At 53.8% G+C, this 22286-nt stretch overlaps 1 protein-coding gene across 1 annotated transcript; it reads right to left on the bottom strand.

Moving 5' to 3' along the window:
- Positions 1 to 453: 453 nt before the first annotated feature.
- LOC122385322 (neurexin-4-like) lies at positions 454 to 21818 on the bottom strand. Its single transcript, XM_043373520.1, has 23 exons — positions 21717 to 21818; positions 20364 to 20509; positions 19972 to 20061; positions 14349 to 14545; positions 12907 to 13048; positions 12492 to 12695; positions 11261 to 11427; positions 10664 to 10828; positions 10182 to 10343; positions 9596 to 9815; positions 9244 to 9341; positions 7735 to 7894; positions 7151 to 7395; positions 6571 to 6814; positions 6221 to 6364; positions 5833 to 6003; positions 5216 to 5434; positions 4611 to 4889; positions 4077 to 4256; positions 3583 to 3716; positions 3043 to 3253; positions 2642 to 2779; positions 454 to 1679 (listed from the first exon to the last, which is right to left on the bottom strand). Exons 2-23 carry the CDS (start codon positions 20416 to 20418, stop codon positions 1489 to 1491), a joined length of 3816 nt encoding a protein of 1271 aa, XP_043229455.1. The 5' UTR covers positions 20419 to 20509; positions 21717 to 21818; the 3' UTR covers positions 454 to 1488.
- Positions 21819 to 22286: the final 468 nt, after the last annotated feature.

Here is a 22286-nt window from a genome sequence, read left to right as displayed (position 1 = left end):
TGATAACGTTCCTGGTAAGTACTCACTACTCAGCGTCCACAACATATATACACATAGCATCTATGCACATAGCACATTCATATATACTTGCTTACAATTGGTAAATGTGGTTGTGGCTAAGAGTTAAGATGCTGACTAAAAATAAAAAATAAAAAGAAAAAAAACTGAAAATGGGGGCACCACCAAAATGAAGTGGACGAAATCCGTTGAGTTTTTAATTTTGGGTATAGGTAGGGGCACCACTTCGATTCATGACCCTCCCCTTGGAGTTTTCCTGGATCCGCCCCTGGTCCCAGGGAGGGTGCACGCCCTCGGCGAGCGGGGTCGCCGCTTCGCCCGGCGAGGGGAGGGAGCGAGGGGTTAGTGGCTGCAATACACTGAGACATTACTCGCCACCGACGCCCGCAGAGAAAGGCTGAACAGTCAACAAACAAGGGACAAAGCCACCCGTCCGACCTTGGGCGGGCTAATGAAGCAGCTTCCGGGGACAGAGCCGGGGTCACAACAGCACATCACAAGGTAATGCGAGTAGACATATGATCAACAACAGCAGACATTGCAGAAAACCACCGGAAAACATGATCTTATACAAAATATAGGAGCGAGAAGTCATTTTGATCGATGTATGTACAGTTGTACGATCATGGGAGGCACTCGAGTAAAAGGTATGATGTGACCGTCAATTCGATACGTATAACGGGCGATCATCGCCTCAACGCAAACAACATGACATAAGTCTTCAAATCTGACAAAGAACACCGGCACAGCTGGGCCGCTAAGCAGGTCCCGCACAACAGGACGGACTCGTTAACTTCCGGTACATACATGGAAGTATGACTGGACGGACTTATCGATCACCTTACAATCTTGCCACTCACACAAGACACATCAACCAGCGCGACCTAAAACGAGCCTCTTATCCGTCATGCCCACATCAGCTGGCCAGTACACAGGCCAAGTGCCCAGTAGAAGCACAACGACCGCCCACCGGCAGCAGCAGCAGACACGGGCGGCTCCGGCCCATCTCCCGCCGGCCGGCCGTAAAAAGGCCACGCCGCGCGCGGCCCGTCCGGAACGCACTCAGCGACGGCGGCAAAAACGGCGCAGCGCCGCGCCGATCGCGGCCGATGCACTGCAATGACTCGCCGCCGCCGGCCAGCTCCCCAGAGGCGCGGCCAGCGGCGCAAAAACGGCGGCCGGCGCCGGGCGGGGCGGGGCGGAGAGCGCCGGCGGCCGACCGGGCCGGCCCCGACCCGCCGACTGACTGACGAGGCGGCAGGTCACCAGGGACGGGCCAACACAGCCGCGACCATAGGGCCCAGCCCCACACCGCCGCGGCTCCGAAACGCTCACAACACAGTCCAGCGCATCTCTGGAGGTCCATCCAATACACAGCCGCGGCCCGGAGCTCGTACCGCACTGTCCAGCGTACCCCTCGAGGCCGTCCTCTCAGTTCGGACGGCCGGCACCGGCCACTCCGCGGTCAGCTCAGATAAAGAACTCGCGCATTTTCTGCACCTGGGCGCCCGTCTCGCCCTGCGTGACGGCCTCGTCCGCGTCCTCTGCGTCGCTGGCGCCGGCGTCCTCGCGGGTCATGTAGTCGCCCTTGCGCCGGGAGAGTCGTCGCACCACCATGATGGTGATGAGGAGCGCCAGCAGCAGCAGTGCCGCCAGAATACCTGCGGGGAACAGAGCGTGAGCACCAGTCAGCGCCGCCAGAATCCCTGTGGGGGCAGGTGATCGTATGTCAGCGCAGTTCTGTTAGCCGCAGGACGTCTACAGGACGTTAGGACGGCTATGTGAAATTAGCGACCTGCTGATCTCAGCTGAGGCTAATCAAGGTAAGACAAAGCAAAGACCTCTGTGCACCGGTGAATACAAGTTCTTTCTTCGATATGAAGAAGTCTGTCGACCTGAAGCGACCACATCCAGCGTCGCTGAACATCGGGCACGACCTAGAGCAAAACACATCCGCACGTCTAGCTGATTCACCAAGTGTAGCTAAAAAGGCGACCAACAAACTCGCCCGGTCCCAACCGACCGGAACGAGGCCGACTGATGGAGAACAGAGGTCACCATAGACGCTTACGGTATGCGGTGGAGCGGAATTCGCCACACCGCTGAAAGATCACTCGGCGACTCATCCACGCTCAACGCACCAGACACCTTGCAAGAAGTAAGCCCGTAGCGCACTATACCAAGTACCAAGTAAGTACCAAGTACCAAGTACCCCGGCCCGACGGAGGACGAACACACACAGAGCTATCGCGGTGGGGAAGTGATGATCTCACACCAGAGGGGACTGAGCGGGCTGGCTATGTACAATGTGCGACAAGCCATACACAGCTGACATGTCGGTACCTCTTCGCTCTTCCCCACCACACATATCCCAACCACAATGAGGAGAGACAACTCGGTACGAGAGATCGAAACTGCGGCCCGCACAGCGCCATCTACAGCGTGCTACAGCGGCGACGAACAGCCGGGAGAAAATCACACAGCACACCCTCGAAGACTCGATTGCTCCCATCACATGCTGCTTCAAAACATATTAGGACAGTTAGACTCAGATTGAAACTTTCGTTTTCACCCTACAGCGCCGCACACTGTCGACCAGTCGTCCTCCCGCGTCGCTGCTCACCTCCGAGCACGGCGAAGTTGATGTCGTTGTAGAGCGAGCTGACGATGTCCTCGTCGACCTCGGGCGGCGGCCGCTGCTCCTGCTCCTCCTCTGGGTGACGCACCGGCTCGATACCGCAGTAGTCCTCGTGGATCTTGGCTGTGGACGTCACACACTGGTCAGGCAAGGTACAGAGAGACGCTTCATCAATGAATGGATCGATGAAGGAAAGGGTGATGGTGGCACAGCAGCATCCACGAAAGAAAAACATTAATACACAACAGGTCCTTTTGAGGGGCCCCACATAGCTCCTTCCTCTGGAGGCTGACAGAGGCGGCTACTGACCGCAGGAACCGCCATCCGTGACCAGGATACCCTTCTAGCCCAGACCGGTGGCCGGTTCTCCAACGGACACCACTCACGCGAGCTGCCGTTGATGTTGGAAGGCCGGTTCTCCTGGAACATGAGCTTCAGCGGGTATATGTCGTCAAACTCGACGCGACTGATGCAGCCGACGAAGCCCTCCTGCATCGACTCGTTTTTGCCGATGTACAGGTACTGGATGTTGTTGAACTGGACGTCGGCAGATGGGTTGACGTTGAACGTCTCCTGGTAGGCTGGGTAGTCGTCCACCTGGCGACAGGTCAGGTCAGGTCACGCATGTCCTCTGTGCATCTCGAACCACATGGTTTTAATTCTAGTACCAGAGTAGTAACAATTAAATAGGTTAAGTAACATCATCGACCGCTTTTCTCTCAAGATGCAATCAAAACAAGATCGTTAGCGCTTTTCAGTCGGAACCTTTCATACAAGCGTAAATGTATAGCAAACCCGCTACATATGGCTCTCCCATCATCAGCAAAACACCACGACCACCTCAAACTCCAGCCGTCCGTCCCGAACACACAGAGCCACTCAGCAGCTGTGCTGAGACATTCCACGCCCACCCCCGGAGTCCTCACCTGTATCTCGAGCGTGGAGCCGCCGTTCAGTCGGCGCACGCGCACGTCGTGGAACTGGCCCTCGTTGAAGATGCGCTCTGGGTACACCACGTCGCGCCGCTCGAAGCCAAAGTCGAACACCACGCGGAGGCTTCCTGCCGGCCACAGTGACGGGGGTAGTGATTGATAATTATGGTGAACATGGCGGCTCTAGTGAAAATCACGGCGGCGGAATTAAACGAAAAGTGATTGATTGGATCCAAGGTGTCTGTGAACACAAAATGAAATGCATTTTTCGATATATTTGGTGGTCGAATTTATTACAGCACGTTACTTTACAAACAAACACTTATCCCGAGTATTCAATCGCCCATAATAACTTGAACAATGAACGAGTTTCACACAGGGCTTCTAGGTCACTTACCGATCTGAAAATTCATGCGCGACACATAAAAAAGAACACCCTGTGCCACCTCGTCGACCCCCTCCCCAGCCCATCCTGCTGTGCCACTCACCACTGTTGGAAATCATGATGGTCATGAACTCCTGTGTGACGCTGGAGATGAGGCCCATCAGGAAGCCCGACGGACTGGTGGTGGTGAAGCCGACCCGGATGTTCTCGGCGATGGTGGACTTGTAGCTGCCCTCCAGCTCGTACTTGATCATGTAGCTGCGCGTCATGCTCACGCCGATCTCTGGAAACGGCGATGGACGGGTGGTGTGAAAAAAGTACAGGTTGTTTGCGTGTGAGATGCGCATTCGAGTTTTATAGGTTCACGTGGATGTTCAGAGGAATAAACGGCGGCATAGGCGCTTAGTACCGGCGTTAATGATTTAGGAATTGAAAGAAACATCAGAAACGGCACTCGTCCAATGCAGCTCACCGATACAGTCCTAGACGCAACACACCACAGTTGTCACTTGTCAGTGAAGTCATAAACAGCAAATACCATGAATTATACCATTTATACTGTTACGCGCCGTCGATCTGTCCTCTCATTCCCACCTTCCCTCCCCACCCCACCGCGTCCCACCTCTCAGTCACGTACCGTCTGCGCAGATGGGTCCCTTGAACGCCGTCCAGCGGCAGTTGCACTCGTAGTCCGAGTAGCCCTCGATACAGGTGCCGTTGTTGAGGCACGGGGAGCTGGCGCACTTGCCCTGACAGCCGACCGAGACGCCGTACAGCGGGCCGCGGTACACGCTGCCGTGGCGCGCGCTCGACCACACACCGCGCTCTGCCAGGTACTTCAGGTTCTGCAGCCGGCCGTTCACCATCAGGGCGCGCATGCAGCCCACGAAGCCGTTCGAGTACTTGGTGTTGGCGCCTGCCGAGCGACGGGGAAGTGTGGGGGGGAGGGGGGGGGGGGGGTGTCAGCTGGTGAGCAGAGCATGTTACCGGAGTTGATCTGGCCAAACTGAGAAGGCACACATTCCGGAGAAAGCCAAAAAGGAGATACTAGAACAGATTCGTTCTTCGATAAAACATGACGTGGCCCATGAGTGAAAGCCACATGCAAGAGTGAATCACACAGTTGACTACGTTATGGCCTTTTTAAATCACAAATAAAAAATCACCCTACTGACAGCTGCTCGTATCAGGTCACCTCTTTTCACTCCACAGACCCACTCGACCAAAAGATTCATCACCTACCGACGATCAGTTTGGAGGTGAGTTTGATCGGCCGCACGGGTCCCTCAGGCTCGTCGGTGTGCTTGTGCAGCGAGTTGTCGAGCAGCACGCGCGCCTGCTTGCGGTTCCGCTCGACAAACACAGAGTGCCAGCGGTCGTCGTTGAGCCGGCTGCTGACCTCGACCGTGACGCTGAGTGGGATCGAGCCCACCCGGTACTCCAGCTGGATCGAGTTACCGCCTGAGAGGCAGATACGGGGTCAACAGGGGTAAAAAGGGGTCAACAGAGGGCACCCGGTACTCCCCCTGGATCGAATTACCGCCCGAGGAGGACAGAAGGGTCAACAGGGGTTAAAAGGGGTCAACAGAGGGCACTCAGGGTCATAGCAGCAAAGACACAATTTCGATCGAAATCGATTACCCAATAACATATTCTGGTGAAAAGTCATCCACCACTTGAATTCAAATGGAACATGGGATGCAAATATCAACGCATTGGTAATGCATTCACACCTCGACCTGAAATGCACCATAACGATACGACGGGAGCTGAGATAAGAAAGCATCTCAATTCAATTCCTTCATTCTACGCTGTAGACCCGAAGACCCGAACGCCGACACGCCGGCAGGAATTCTCACCGACGATGGAGACCTTGAGGAAGTCCTCGGGTCCCTCGACGTGCAGGAAGGTGCCCGACTCCTTGGTGGTGCGGAACTCGAAGAAGATGTCGCCGCTGTAGCCCATCTCGATGGGCGGCAGGTCGATGGTGGCGTCGGAGAGCCGGAACGTGACTGTGTTGTCAAACACAGCTGTGGACGGCAGGGTACGGGGCGGTCAGACAATTACCCGTCACAGTACATGGCAGTCAGACAATTACCTGTCACAGACACATAGCTCGTCCACACACGACCAGCGTAGAATACAAAACGGATTTAATACACACGGTACTCATACCCAGCTGCTGTAGACTCCGCTAGAGGCTAAACACGCGAGCTGAAAATCACCCCGCCGCGCCCGGTCACGTACCATCTCCCTCGCAGACCAGCGAGCCGACCCGGTAGGTGCCTCTGCGCGAGTCGCCGGGCGCGCCCGTGTCGCCAAAGTGCACCCGTCTGACGGGCAGGTCCTCCTTGAACATCAGGTCGCCGCCGTCGGCCGTCTCCGCCACACCTATAGAGCGAGAGAGGGGTCACTGTTAGAGAGGCCGGCCGCGGTCCGGTCAACGGAGGTTCACAGCCTGAACAGCGAACAGCCAGATATACAAACACTACGCTTGTCTCACTACAAATCTTGTAAACCGATAAAAAACATCACAACGGTCATACTTAAGCTCATGCTCATCATCCATTTCCGAACTCTGTTATCCCACCACTGACCGGCATCGCAGTTGCAGTCCTTGGCGCGGTCGATGCAGGTGCCCTGTATGCCGCAGGCGCACTTTCTGCTGCCGGGCTGAGAGCCGCCCCAGTAGTCCATCATCTCATTGTTGCGCGACACCCACCACGAGTACGGCTCGAACGGCTCGTCTAGTCGCACGGGCGAGTTAAACAGGCGCGCGTTGTAGCACGCGTAAAACAGCTGCTGACGACAGCTCAGCGAGCCGTTGATCAGACGGTCAATCTGCCGGAAAGCGGAGATAGGATGTCAGGGGAGGATGCGACCGCAAATGCTATCGGCACTCGCATCCTAGTGGACAGCTGCTGCTAAAAGCAGGACAACTGCAGGACGCCCATGGAGGCCAGCACCGCTCACTCTGATAGCCATCACAGGCGCACAATTTCCCTGCCCACCCTATCCTCAAGCATACCGTCCTCCAGCCCGACATCAGCCCACCACCACCATCAGCCCACCACTCAAGCATACCGTCCTGCAGCCCGACATCAGCCCACCACCACCATCAGCCCACCACTCAAGCATACCGTCCTCCATCCAGCCCAACATCAGCCCACCACCGACCTGGCGCATGTCGGCGTCGTAGTCGATGTTTCGCACGTAGCTGCCGCGCCGGTCGAAGCCGTCCACGATCTGGTCGCCGAGCGCGTCGTGGTCGAGGTGGGTCTCCACCTGGCCCTCGGGCGTCAGCACACAGCTGACCGGGAAGGCGGCCAGCGGACCCGAGCCGTCCACGTCAATGGCCACCCGCGCGCGCCGCGAGCCCCGGTTGTGCATAAAGTACTGGGCGCACGACAGCGGGTTGGTCGCTGCCGGAGGAATAGTGGGTTAGTGGGGCACCGAGAGCGACGCTCAGGTCAAAGTCAAATAAAAGGGCGACACGACAAACGCAGCGGCCTGTTTGCTGTTTATAGTTAACCATCACTTGCGTAATCTTCAACGGTTAGCCCAACCGAGCTTGGCGTAGCTTCTGCTTGAAATATCTCAGGTCATCGTCAGTACTTTTCCCAGCACTAACTAATTCATGCATGAAATCGGCCTTACCTCTTGTTCATGATCACTAATCATATACGACAGTCATCACAATGACGAACTTTTCACCTCTACCCGCAAGTTTCTCTCCCTCTCCCTCCGAGCCCCTGACCCACCGGCATGGCAGACGGCGCCCGTGTAGCCCGTGCCGCTGCAGTCACACACAAACTCCTGAGAGGTTTGGGTGCACAGGCCGCCGTGCTCGCACGGGTTCGGGTTACACCGGTCCTCCATGTCGCAGGCGTCGATCAGAATGAACTCCGACTTCATCATGTTCTGGGCCGTGGGGGAGGGAGAACGGGGCGTCAGCGGGCGGCTAGAGAGTACAGCACCGAGCACGGGTTAGGACACGAGGTTTGGCGCGATTTATGAGCGGCCTTAAAATAAGAACGCAATACACGCATTACTGCGAATTTCGGAAGACCGTTTTGATTGTGAGGACAGAATAAGACTAACGAAAACCATTCAGTTACGTCACATTATTCGAAAAGACTAGCCTCGCCCTATTCTGTAAGGTGCAACAGGACGCATCGCCCACACAGGCTGCGCAGGAGCTTTAGGGGCTGTCCTGGTAAGGTGTGGCCCCAGCTTTGGGGGCTGCACTGGTTACCTGTAGTCCCAGCTGTAGTGGACTGCGCTGATTACCTGTGGTCCCAGCTGTAGTGGACTGTGCTGGTTACCTGTGGTCCCAGCTGTAGTGGACTGCGCTGATTACCTGTGGTCCCAGCTGTAGTGGACTGTGCTGGTTACCTGTGGTCCCAGCTGTAGTGGACTGCGCTGGTTACCTGTGGTCCCAGCTGTAGTGGACTGTGCTGGTTACCTGTGGTCCCAGCTGTAGTGGACTGCGCTGATTACCTGTGGTCCCAGCTGTAGTGGACTGCGCTGATTACCTGTGGTCCCAGCTGTAGTGGACTGCGCTGGTTACCTGTGGTCCCAGCTGTAGTGGACTGTGCTGGTTACCTGTGGTCCCAGCTGTAGTGGACTGCGCTGATTACCTGTGGTCCCAGCTGTAGTGGACTGCGCTGGTTACCTGTGGTCCCAGCTGTAGTGGACTGCGCTGGTTACCTGTGGTCCCAGCTGTAGTGGACTGTGCTGGTTACCTGTGGTCCCAGCTGTAGTGGACTGCGCTGGTTACCTGTGGTCCCAGCTGTAGTGGACTGCGCTGGTTACCTGTGGTCCCAGCTGTAGTGGACTGCGCTGATTACCTGTGGTCCCAGCTGTAGTGGACTGCGCTGGTTACCTGTGGTCCCAGCTGTAGTGGACTGCGCTGATTACCTGTGGTCCCAGCTGTAGTGGACTGCGCTGATTACCTGTGGTCCCAGCTGTAGTGGACTGTGCTGGTTACCTGTGGTCCCAGCTGTAGTGGACTGCGCTGGTTACCTGTGGTCCCAGCTGTAGTGGACTGTGCTGGTTACCTGTGGTCCCAGCTGTAGTGGACTGCGCTGGTTACCTGTGGTCCCAGCTGTAGTGGACTGCGCTGGTTACCTGTGGTCCCAGCTGTAGTGGACTGCGCTGGTTACCTGTGGTCCCAGCTGTAGTGGACTGCGCTGGTTACCTGTGGTCCCAGCTGTAGTGGACTGCGCTGGTTACCTGTGGTCCCAGCTGTAGTGGACTGTGCTGGTTACCTGTGGTCCCAGCTGTAGTGGACTGTGCTCGTTACCGCCGGCAGATATACTCCTGATGCAGCCCAGGAAGCCGGGGTTCTCCGAACCGGGCAGACCGCCTGTACAACACACATACAAATGCATATTAAATAAGCACGCATATCCCAATTGAATACGTTAGATACACAGAACAAAATCGAGTAAACGACCGAGGAGATAAGAGAAATCGAATTATGGATATATGTACGACACAAAAAGCTACCACACTTCACACCTCTCATCCAATATGGCGATATTATCCACACCACTCAGCACCAACAGTGTACTGAGTGGTGGTTAATACTCGCACCACGTCTCCCGGGCATCCACTGACCCCCGAACAGGTACTCGAAGCCGGTGGTGAACTTCATGAGTCGTCGCGTCTCGGTCGGGTAGCCGTCCAGGATGGTGGTGGCTCGGTTGGTGGCCAGCGCCACGATGGCCGCGTGCCAGCTGCCGTCGTTGTAGCGCTGCTCGAACGCGTCCAGCACCACCGGCTGCTTCATGCCCGTGGTCATGATGGCCACCTTGAACCGGCCCGCCTGCAGGTACACCTGCACGGCGGCGACGGGCAGGGGTGTTATAGCTGGATATGGTGGCATTAGAGAGAGTGGGAGCGGTGAACACAGACGATCAAAGGGCCACTTAGTGAATCTGTCTGGAGAGACGTTTCAAACACAAATAAAAACGAAGGCAGGTTCTGTTCTGTTACTTTGGTGCTGTGGGCTTCTGTCATGAATATTAAACAACACAAACAATGAGCTGAGCTGTTGATAAAATGTTATCCTTCGATAATTCGAAGAAAATAACGTCAACTTCGAGACATTTGTGAGCAGACATCTAGCTAAATACTCGCAAAAGATATGGAATGTACCAAAGCCATGCCTTTGACCCTGAATGGCGGTAGTGCCGCAGCTTACCTTGACGTATCCGTCGCTGAGGAAGTTGTGGAAGGCCAGCATGCCATCCCTCTCGTAGGTGCGGAACGAGAAGGAGATGTTGAGAGTCGTCTGCCCCTCGTTGCCGACCACCTTGATGTGCGCGCCGCGGTCCTGGAAGGTGAGCGGCACCACGTGCACCGCCTGCCGGCCGGAGCAGAGGCCAGAGGGCACCGTCAGTCGGGGTCACAGAAACACGTCAGATACTACAAACGGCAGGAGTCAGCCGACGAAAAACTTGGTCAGCCACAGAGCCAGGAGTGTAGGCTATGACCATAACAAATCGGAATGTAGGTTATGACAATAACAAATCAAGGGTTATTTTACGGCGGTAGGACTGCATAAATTATCGGCACTCGGGAGTGTGTACGAGGGCAGAGCTGAGTAGGAAACAAAGCCAAGGGGATATGATGCACGGGCAGTGACGCAGGGGGAGTTGAGGGTTGCACAGCTGGTCTCCTCACCGGGCAGTTGGCCAGCGCTCCATAGCTGCTGAAGTCGTCCCGGTTACCCTGGCGCAGCTCGGCGATGAAGTTGGAGCTGTTGAGGTAGAAGTTCTCGATGCAGCCGGTGAAGTTGCTGAACACTTGGACACCGTCCTTGATGTATGGAACGCCGCCCAGGTAAAACTGAAACCGGCACCGTCCCAGTCAGTTCAGTTCACTTCATTTTCATTGAATAATATAAAAAACTTACAAGTTGTGGTGGATCGGCGCAAAAGATAACCATAAATAAAAGCGCCTCTCTGAGATGAAGACAAAACTGACAGTAATCAGTAATCACGCAACTGGAGTCAGTCAGTACCGACCCCACCAGTAGCCCATCGAGCACCCTGGACCGGTATAGGCTTCTGGACGCAGTCAGCACGTCGGGGACATACACTAGGAACATACACATGTATCATGCACTAGGTTCAACGGCACTGTTCTCCCCTAATTCTCTAATATACAGCACCATCCAACCACAGCGCTCCTCCCGCTCACCCGTCCCCCTCGCCCGTCCTTGCTTGCTCGTCCCGTTCGCCTACCCCGCTCAGCCGCCCTTCCCGTCCATCTACCCACCTTGCTGTTGAGGTCCAGTCGGCGGAACTCGCCGCTGATCTCCGTGGTCACTCGAACTCGGTCCACGGTGAGACTGACGTCCCGCTCGTGGCGCTCGATGGACACGTCGTGCCATAGGTGGTCATCCAGCAGCGAGCCCACCGACAGCGACGTCGGACGGCCAGAGCCTGCGGGGGTCACCGGGTCAGAGGTCAGCGCTGGACGCGGGCAGAGGTCAGTGATGGGACACCAGGGTTGGCAGGGGGTGGCAAAAACTGGTTTTTGCCAGTGGTTTTAACCGGTTTAAACCGGCTGGCAGAAACCCTGGTGGCAAGAACTGGCAAAAACTGGCTAAAACTCAGATGGCCAAACCTACAACTTGTCTAGTTAGGAATGGATTTGAAATGTACAAATGCATTTCTGGTAGTTATATAGATGCACTAAACATTCTGAAGTTGCCTCATTACTTAATTCCCTGCTTAAAATGTCTATGCATGTCGGTAGACATCCACAACGGAATGTATTTCCATGTAAGGGGAGAGTGGGACAAGGCGGCCACGGTAAGTAGGGTGTCATGCGGTGCCGTGCGCATATCAGTGGCAGATACCTCTTCGCACTTCTGATTGTGCAGGACTCACCCAGTCACCCTTGCACTGGCTCATTTGTCACCCCCAAAAGGCATCTTACTAGCTCCTTAGGGATAGCCCATGAAAATGTTTCTGAGTTAGGTATGAAACATTTCAATGGTCAATGTCACTTCTGTTTGAAAGCATAAAGCTTTCACCGAATTCTCCTTAAAATATGTCCTGTTCAAAATCATGTCTAGGCATAGTATTGTTATATTTCTGAGTTTTTGCCAGTTTTTGCCACTTTTTGCCGGTTAAAACCGGTTTAAACCGGCAAATGGCATAAACTAGTTTTTGCCGGCAAAAATGCCAACCCTGTGGGACACAATCATCGTCATGGGCAGTGCCAACTGCCAAGTGGGCCTTAAAATCGACAACGACCGAACGGCAGGGTCACTACTTGAAATACCTGCGACAGGCTAAAATGCAATTCAATCCAACCTCAGTTTCGACCACATATCAACACTGCTATCTGTAAGCACTAATTAGCTTATAAGCCGTCAGTCACTAAAGCCAGGTCAGTACACTAACACTCCACTGTCCACTGTCCACACCCCATCTAAAAGTTCCCACATGCCCCTCTTAACATCATCACCCATCACCCAGGCCGAGGTTCGGGTCCGTACCGAGGTCGATGAGCAGCAGCAGCTTGTCGCGCACCAGCTGCACCGCGAACAGGTCCCCCTGCGCGCCGCGGCTGTACATGAGCACGCCGTTGGCGCGGTCGGTGCGGAACCGAAACTGGATCGAGTCCCGGTACGAGTGCACCTGGTGACGCGACAGGTCCTTCTCTACGAACGCCTCACCGGTGAAGTACATGGTGGTGGCCGCTGCGGCAGGAGTGGGGTCAATGACGTCAGTCGAGAAGATAACTGACTGCATTGGCGCAGAAATAGGGCAGTTTTTTTTAAACTACTCAATAAGGAAACAAAAATAAATTAAAGAACAAGTTTCATCATGAATCCTTGACACAAAAGTTGATAATCACTCGCGTATTATGACTCTATATTATGACTCGTCCCATCTCTTGCAATCACTCACTGAACGTGCACCCGTAGAGCTCCATTCGCAGCGACATGCGCTCGTTCCAGCGCGTGGGCCGTATTCGGATATACTGGGCCACCACGGGCACCTCGAGTCGGTTCGAGACCACTGAGTTGTCGTTCGTGTTGGCTTGGAACCCCTGCGGCGGCGTCACGGGGCGGATACAGCGGTCAGTGAGCGGCGGGAGCATGGACCAGTCAGCCGCCAGTGGCCGAAGGGGGCAAAACACATAATGAGCAGGGAGTATCAATCAATTAGCACAAATGAAGGGGGCAACACAAAGCATTAAAAAAAAAACATCACGTATGACTAATATCAAAAGCTAGGTTCCAAGAAGTGTCACTTTAATGACAAAAAGCGCAAACCATCGCTGGGATACATACTGACGAAGATCACACGGTCACACGTCTGTGGGACGGACAGGGCTAGCGATAAAGCATGCACGGCGTGCATATACGACACCAACAACGCTGGCTCGAACCAAAGGCACATACACATAACGACAGTCCCACGAGCCTCACAAGCACGTGCTGAGCTCGAGCTCACTCAGCAGCGAACCAAACAATCCTAGGTAAACCACAAAAAAGAAACGATGAGAAGTCGCAGCAATAACAAAAACGCGAAATTCATCCTACTACAGACGAGGCAGACGTGACCGGGGCCGGACCAGCCTGCTGTGCGGACGGAAAAAATGCTGACTGGATCGGTAGAATAACGTTAGCAAAGCGTTTCACAGGGTGAGCCTATGTAAGCAAACACACTCAGCTTGGATGAGAACAAGGGATGTGGCACAGTCATTCGGCTTCATCTACTTGCTCTAGCTGAATAAGTTTGGCATGAAACTGAAGAGCTGCGGGCAAACCACATTAGCTCCATCAGACAGTCTAGCTGTTTCCGGGCGTCTACCGATCTGAGCGAAAAAAAAGCTGGAAAATAAACAGAATTGCGCCAAACAGCCAGAACTGGACAACACCGAACCAACGGACAGTAGCATGCCGTGGGAGACCAACTGAACGCACCGATCATACGGCAGGCGGCTCCGTCCTGGACCCGCCGCAGTCTACCGCCGCTGAGAAGGGAGCCTGGTCAATGGTGCAGACTGGGCCAGTGTCGTCAGCAGCTCTGCACAGTCCATCACCGGTGCAGTGACTCGGTACCGCCGCTGTACCGGTACAGCGGTACGACACAGCACGGTACACACTGTCAGTCGGGGTAGATCGGTTCGGAAATATACTTCTCTGTAACGGATATGACTGGGCACTGCCGCAGACACTACCTACGATACATGCTGAGTTGCCAGAGATCTGGGACGTTCCGTCTCCAGCTGGTCAGCACTTCAGTACCCGGCACGTGAACAACTAAATCAACAAACCTGACACTCTGTACTCCTGACATCCATTTCTTAACTCCCCTATAACAAACGACCCCCGTCCTCTCACCCAGGCGCCGCCGTGCGGGCCGCGGTAGTCCATGAAGTCCCGGCCGTTGAAGCCGTACTGGAGGCTGTACTGGCGCACGAACTCGCGCGAGTGCCGGCGCCCCTGCGTGGCCACTCGCGTGATCCGGTACACCTCCCCCAGGTCGACCGTGATGCTCTGGCCGACATTGGAGAAACGCGCCGTCCATGCGCTGTCGCCTGGTGGGAGACATGGCCGGGGCGGGGGTCAGTTCGAGTCTCCTTGGAGGGGGGGGGGGGCTCTGCCGGGGGAGATACGGCCGGGGGCGGAAGGTCATTTCCGGTCTCCTTGGGGGGGGGGGGACACGGCGGACAGTTAGTTCGAGTTTCCTTGGGGGAGACATGACCGGGAGTGGAGGGTCAGTACGGGCCAGCACTTGAGACTGGTCAAGAAAGACACGAACGATGGTTACATAAGACAAACATTACAGCTCACCCGACAGGCATGTTAACATGAAATGCATGGCATTCGTCAATCGTCTAGAGATTAACATACATGGGCTGCTAGTTGGAAAGGTAGAATCGAATGCCAAACCCGGCAATAAAAGGCCTCATGGAGCAATCTTGAGAAGAGGCACAGTACTACCGTGAGTTAACCCTCGCCCGCACATGGGGGGGGGGGGGGGTTGTCACCCCACCCCCCACGTAGTCTTTCTGCTCTGCACTCAACATTTTTAAAGCTAGGAGGCTGATTTTTCGTATACCTGCTCCTCTATCCTTTCTTGATGTCCACTGTAAATTTCAAGTTTCTGTGGTTTTTGGTTTCAGAGATATGACCTTGTTTTTCAGGTCATGTCATGACCCAAATGGCCAATTCTCAACATCTTGCGTTTGCCATGGGCCTTGTGAGCTTTTGACATCTTGATTTCGGCCTTTTTTTGCCAGTCTTACCTCCCACCTATCATGGAACATGTTGTTCGACGATGTACAGATGTCAAGGTCAAGTTCAAGGTCAACCTAGGTCATCTAAGATAATTGCGTTTTGGGCAAGCGGAATTTACTTTTTGTGAAGTTTTTTGACTGCATTTTTGATAAAAGCTTCTCAGATCATGATTTCATGTAATATGAACACATAAACAATCGGTGCACACATCAGTATACCTACACACAGACACACACAGACATACAAACACATATAATTGACCTTGACCTAACTTGACCTGAAATGACCTCAGCAGCAAAAACCCGGTCGGGTAGTGTGACAAAGAGGTTCTAGCTGGCTTGGCACCAGAAAACGGCATCGTCTTCGGTATATGATAAGCAGCGCACTTGATATCCAACGGTGACCCAAAACAGCAACATTTTTTAGTTTGACCTGACCTGGAAGGTTAATGACTGACCTGAGAAGGTAAAACTGGGTATCATTGGATTCGTCCCTTCCCAAAGAATCTTTTTGGTCTTTACCGCTAAGCTCTATCTCCAACAGGAACGAAATGGCGCGGGGGGGGGGGTGGCAACCCCCGCCCCATGTGCGTTCTAGGATGGGAAAATGGCATGTGCGGGCGAGGGTTAAGCGCGGTACACGGGGCCGGGAGCGGGCCGTTTGGAACCGACGGTGAACGGTCATGCCGCGTAGCCCTGCCGTGCCGCCCATACGGTAACACATACTGATCTGTTGCCGTTGTCGGTCACATCACGACCAACAACTCTGCTAGCGTGACAAACGGCGCAGTTCCAGCGGAGGCACAATATCCCCATATACCATGATCTCTTCATTCAGCATGGCATATCAAGGGTTCATCCGGCTTTGCCGGACGGCTGTGCTTCCGGCGCGTTCGGACAGCCCGTGCGGCACTGAACGGCGAGTCAATCCATCCAACGCTATGATACTATGATACGAGTCGTACAGTAGGTCTACAAAATAAGTCCTCTCCGTATGCGGGCAGGCGGCGCCCGAGTAGCGCTCAGGCGCTAACTGCCCACTGGTGACCTGCATACGACGGGGACTTATTTTGTAGGCCTACTGTACACTGTCAGCCAATCAGTCCCGTGGTAAGGTATAGCCGCAGTCGGTCAGCCAATTCGGCGGAAGGTCATGCTGGCAGTCAGTCAGTCAATTTCGCAGTGTATTATAGTGTCAGACAGTCTATAACCCCGCCACAGCCAGTCAATCAGTATACTGATTGACTGAGGCTATTACTGGTCGGGTAATAGCCTCTCTCAGCCCCTACCCTACCCCACGTAGTTCGTTCTCCCCTCTCTACCCTCCCGGCACAACAATCGAAGCACGCCCCTCCCGCGGTGCGTGTGGGGTGCGGGGCAATTTGTCGCCTCGCGTTTCCGGTCTACCGGAGCAGGGAGCCGGTTCGAGCCGGCGTTCGGACGCGAGCGACCTGGAGGCGAGGGCTGGTGTTCGCTGGACTGTGGGTGGTGTGACCTGGGGCCTGTGACAGTCAGGGGTCAGTGTGACTTGTGCAGGGCTAATCTACGTGATCTGTATCCAGATCGGGAGTGTCCTTCTACCGTTGATGACCCCCCACGATCCACCATGGTTCCATGAGATACAACACCTGGCACCCCTAAGGCCTCTCTCGTCCCCTGCCTTCCTTCGGGTCGGTTCAGTCACCAGACTGTGCTGTGGTCCACCTCATCCTCTCTAATCCACAGCCGTTTTGATCAGCCGCCTCCCCTCCCCACTGGCTGACCGCAGCGCCAGTCCGTTCGTCCGTGTCTCCTCGGTCCCACCGACAGACACCAACCGTGACCACGGCGCTGAGACGGTTCGGGCGAGGGCCTCACCGCGGCCAGACCGCGGCCGGTGGAAACATGCAACTGCGCAGGCTTCAGTGGACAGTCGTGGATCTGGCCACATGGTTGGCGTGCGATGCGAATGCTTATGTAATGACAAAATTCTTGCAATAGCAAAATACTGAGTGTACATTGGATCTCTACTGGAACTACTGGCTAGCAGTTCATGCTCATAATCTACGTAGTTTGTTTTTATACACCTCTGTAAATATCGCCTTCTGCCAATAACGGGACTCGAAAAAAAAATGAGAAGGTTCTATGAGTGGCAGTATCAATGCAAACTAACCGTAAGGCACAAAGTCCTGTCCAACATTATGCAGAGCCAACTCGAGCAGAATCTGTGTACCTGCGTAGGCCAATGTGCATTACATGGTTCGCTTGGGTCGGTCCTGCGCAGGGCCCTATGAGTCTCCCGCGGCGGCATGCGTCAGTGTTTGAATGACAGGTGAACTGCGCAACCATCACCGGCGTGGCGGCGCGCCGTATATGGTCAGTGCTGTGAGTCACCCGGCGGCCGGCAGAGTACCGCCGGGCGGCGGCGACGCCCCACCGCGCACCTCCGCCCGTCGGTTCCTGTCGAGACGGCGGCGGCGGCGGCGGCCGACCACGGGGACTGGCCTCCATCCTCACACGGCTGGCCGGCATACCTGTACATTTGACTTTCAGATTGCGAGCAGCTAGCGAACGCTCGCCGCATGTGTAGTCTGATTTCAAACAAAAACCGGTTCCTTCGCGAAGGCAGAGTACAATGGCGGTTGGGCTGTACGCTCCAGAAGGAAATTGTCCTCTGACGATACGATAGAAAGATTGATACCATTACTTACCTACATTACGCAATCAACAGTGAGGAAGATCGTCTGCGAGCACACCTGACAGGCTTGAGCAGCAGTTTCCTTTAAAAACACGATGGACATAGTCCAAATACGTCGCTTCTGATTTGAATGAATAATCGCATTACAACGAAGCGATCCAACAATTTTGGCTATACTATTTATTTTCAGATCGGAATACCCATGGGTACTCAATCATAGATACATCGCCTTCTATGATTCCTGCAGCGGTTTGGACATTAACACCAGGGTCAGTAACCTAAGTCCGGAAAAGAGCTTACCGACTAGAAGTGAACCAAACCACAAAAGACCATTGGCCTAACGTTACATAACAATAAAGTAAACTGAGTCATCCTCGATACATCTGCTGAGTAGCATGCCAACCGCACACAATCGTGCCCCGGCGGATTCACTTTGCCCCCAGGCCTGATCATCGACACACCACAAACACACTGCCCACGGGGCAGTCGCCCTACTGCCCAGGATGCGGGCTCCACGCAGAGGAGGACAGCCGTCAGTGCAGCGTCTGTGTGGAGTAAGCTTCGAGTCGCAGTGGACGAATTATCCACCAAGGTCTGAGGTTCATGTCCTCACTGAACACCCTGTTACTGTGTCCTGTCACATGGTTTGAGCACCTTTCTGTGATTGTTCCAAAAACCCATAGCATATCAAAACCCCCTAGACATTGAGTTTAAGTGTCCCTGCGAGAGACTATCTGTTTTCTAAGCCATTGCCTTTCCAGTATCCTATCGGCGGGCGGTCCGTCAGAGTCCGTCGTCCCTCTCCTCCGCGGCCAAGTAGCGCTCCCAGTCGGCCGGGTCCTCGGGGCTGAGGTACCCGACACCCTCCAGCAGCTGGTCGGCTGTCAGCAGCTCGAAGGAGGGCGGCGGCCCGGCGGCCGACCCCGCCGCCCGCACAGCCACCGCCACCACGTGCTCGGCGTCCAGGCGACTCTCCTCGAACCGGTAGCGCGTCTCCAGCGCGCCGTCCACGTGCAGAACGGTGCCGGTCACCGCGCCGGCGGCCGGCAGCTCGGCCGGCCGGCACGTGAAGCTGACACGCTGCAGACTGAACCCGATGCCGACACCCTCGGCCTTGACGAAGCTCTCTTTGAGCGCCCAGCAGCGGTGGAAGCGCGCCAGCTGCTGCCGCTCCGTGCCCGGGCCGCAAATAAACGCCCACTCGGCCGGCGTGAACTGGCGCCGCATCGTGGCGAAGAACTGGGCGGGCGGCGGCGCGCCGGGCCGACGCACCGCGCGCGCCACATCGCAGCCGAGCGCCGCGTCCGCGCCGGCGGCCGGCTCGGCGGCCAGTACCGTGAACCGGCCCTGGTGGGAGACGTTAAACACGAGGCCACCGCCGTCTCCGCCGCCGGCCGCCGCCAGAAACGGCTTCCCCTTGTCGGTGCGCTGCAGCCGTAGCTGGCTCCACGGCAGCCCGGTATGGCGGCTCAGCAGCCGACGCAGCATCAGCCGACCGGCCAGCGAGGCGCGCGCGTCGCCGCGGAAGTGGAAGCGCCCGATGCGCTCCCTCTCCTCCGGTTGGACAGCGCGCATGGCGGCTGACCACTCGGCGCGGCCCGGTGCCCACGCGGCCACGTTGAACGCCCAGCGCACAGTGCCCATACCGCCGTCCGACCGTCCGACCGTCCGTCCGTCCGTCCGTCCACCCGTCCGTCTGTCGTCCGCTCCTCAGAGCGTTGTCACGTGCACCGACCAAATGCAGTCAACGTCGGCCGGCCGGGAGCGCGCCCTCTGAAACGAAGAGGCACGCGTCCCAGCCAGCGCCACCACAGAAGCCAGTTGACCAGTTGAAGGGAAATAGTCTAGCAATGCGAGCAGTGTGAAAAGACCAGAAAAACACTGTGATTGGGCATTTCAGCTCAATCCCAACTATTGCTGGATTTTAAATGTGGTTGTTAGTGCAGAAACATCACCTTTTGTTTTTCATTTCATCACAATTTACAAATAATCTATGAATAATTATCAAAAGGTTAGAAAATCTATGAACAGGGAGGAAGGTACTCACCAAAAAGCCTTGCTTCTTTGGCTTCCTTTCCAGACAGAGATGATGTAGCAACTATTTCAGAGCCCTCCATCAAAGGATTGTCACACCATGCTGCAAAAAAAAAACAACACAAACACATAAATGCTCAGGAAGCTGTGACAGGCGCACATATAAAAGGCTGAGTAGATGAAGATGTAGATTGCAAGGTGCCTATGCATGGATAAAATGCACATATTTCTAGTAAGAAGTGAAGGAATATGAAACAAAGTCAGATACAGAGTACTTAACCAACTAAACTGAGATTTACAACATTTGCTTGATAAAGCCAGGAATGAAGGCCTTTTCATGAGCTTTCATATAAAGCACTGGATATAAATTATGCAATATAACAAGCTAAATTCATAGGTACTTACTTGAATGTATAGGTTGAAAGAAAGCACAAAAAACAGCCAAAAGAAGCAGCTTCATTATGCTTTGTAGGAATACCTAACTCTTATCTCTTCTGTATGATTACCAGCAAATAGGTAGCAGAAATGTGTAAAAGGTAAAAATAAATAACCTGTGGAAGAACAGATGCAGCACATAAATGCAACATCATAAATGACACAAATTTCACATCAAGCAATATATATATATATATATATATATATATATATATATATATATATATATATATATATATATATATATATATATATATATATATATATATATATATATATATATATATATATATATATATATAAATACTGCAAGTTTGTATTAAAAAATAAAATAATTGTGTTAAAACTATGCATTTACTTTTACAACTTAATCACAAGACCAGACAAATACTAAGCATTAGATGGTTAACACCCACAGGGCAGGGCACACAAACTCACACAAGGCTTTCAATAACACCAATTAGGTACCTATTGGTCCTTCAACACTTGACATTGGTAAAAATACCCAAGGAAAATCTTTAAACATACATTTTCCGTTTAAATCCAGGCACTCCTCAAAACAACGCAGTGTATCCATTTCTACATACATATGTGAAGCTACTTATGTAAGACCTAGTAACACCTGGCTGGTGTTTCACCTAAGATGACAGCACACATGGCAATTCGGGTTTCCATGGAAGCATCGACAAGCCCATAGCTCCAACACTACCACAAGTATGATGTCAGCTCGCGAAACGCACTGTCAGTGGCTGGCAGCGTGGTGGTGAAACATCCGCCCTGATCTGAATCAAAGATATAGGGACTGGATGGTGGGAACAGCATAAGCTCTTTGTGTTTAAATGAACAAGTTACCACAGAAAAAACATCCTAAAATTGCTATACAAATTCAAGTAGGTAGCATATTAAATTGAAGAGTGACTATACTCTGTTCCATATCAAGCTTGCGGTCGGATTTCCTTCGGCATTTTGCTCCTCAGTTCAATATTTTGCGTCTTTGAATGTAAGAGATGCATATACAGAAATCACGCACTGCCTTCAGCAAGCCTTGCCGAGCAAGGCACTTCGGCTGCAAGCTTGGAATGAAACAGAGTATCAGTATAGTGAGTGCATTGGGCAGGAAGGTAGGGTAGGTACTTATATAACGACCAAATTATGAGGGAAGGCCGAAGGAGCATTTAACCAAATTCTGAGGGAAGACCGAAGGAGCATTTAAAAATAAGACAGTGGACTGAAGAGCAGGCCCAGACCACTGTGAGACCGAATGTGAACGCGTTAATCCATTACAAGCATTTCTTTCCACTAAAAATTTACTGCTTAGCTTACCTAACTACTCGTTGCAGACACCGCCCATCCCATCACATCAATCCCCACACCGCCCCACACCGTGGGAATCTCCGGAATCTCCGCGGAAATCTCCACCGAGCGGCGTATATTTTGATTTGAACAAATAGGGCTGTTCAGAAACTCTGATCTCAAAAGCTCATTGCATTATATTTGCAAGTTACCTGGCAACCTGCTGGAAAAGAAACCGATGATGTCCGTCAATCTGGCAGCAGGTTCAGAAATCTACCAGCGCTGCTACCGGCAGCGAATTCACCGACACTGTCAGCATGGATGAAGGAGAACCTGGATTGGAAACTAACAGCTGATTGCGTTCCCTTCGGTAAGTGCCCGAGGGCACGCGCGGCGGCAGCGGGAGCCGCGTCTGCCGCGCATTCACTGGCGCCGCGTAAGCGTTCACCGGCGCCGCGTAAGAGAAAAACACTAGAAATGGCCCTCTTTTTCAAGGTCGCCTGTATTCGGCCCTCGTGTACGACTTTTGTGCGGAACGGACAATAATAGTTTTGGTCTCATTCGATAGCCTGATCAATTTTGTCTGTCGTAAATAGCTTC

This window comes from Amphibalanus amphitrite, unplaced genomic scaffold, assembly GCF_019059575.1.
Source record: "Amphibalanus amphitrite isolate SeventyFive unplaced genomic scaffold, NRLGWU_Aamphi_draft 000214F_arrow, whole genome shotgun sequence".
In the NCBI taxonomy this organism is placed as follows: domain Eukaryota; kingdom Metazoa; phylum Arthropoda; class Thecostraca; order Balanomorpha; family Balanidae; genus Amphibalanus; species Amphibalanus amphitrite.
This window is presented reverse-complemented; position numbering and strand designations above follow the sequence as displayed.

Bases quoted from the DNA above. Each gene is read 5' to 3' on its own strand.
- LOC122385322 (XM_043373520.1), bottom strand. From the start codon at position 20,418: ATGAAGCTGCTTCTTTTGGCTGTTTTTTGTGCTTTCTTTCAACCTATA. The intron at 7,396-7,734 runs GTGGGTCAGGGG...TTCCTCCGGCAG, and splicing joins GGGCGCCGTCTGCCATGCCG to CGACCAACCCGCTGTCGTGC. The intron at 3,717-4,076 runs GTGAGTGGCACA...TGTGGCCGGCAG, and splicing joins CATCATGATTTCCAACAGTG to GAAGCCTCCGCGTGGTGTTC.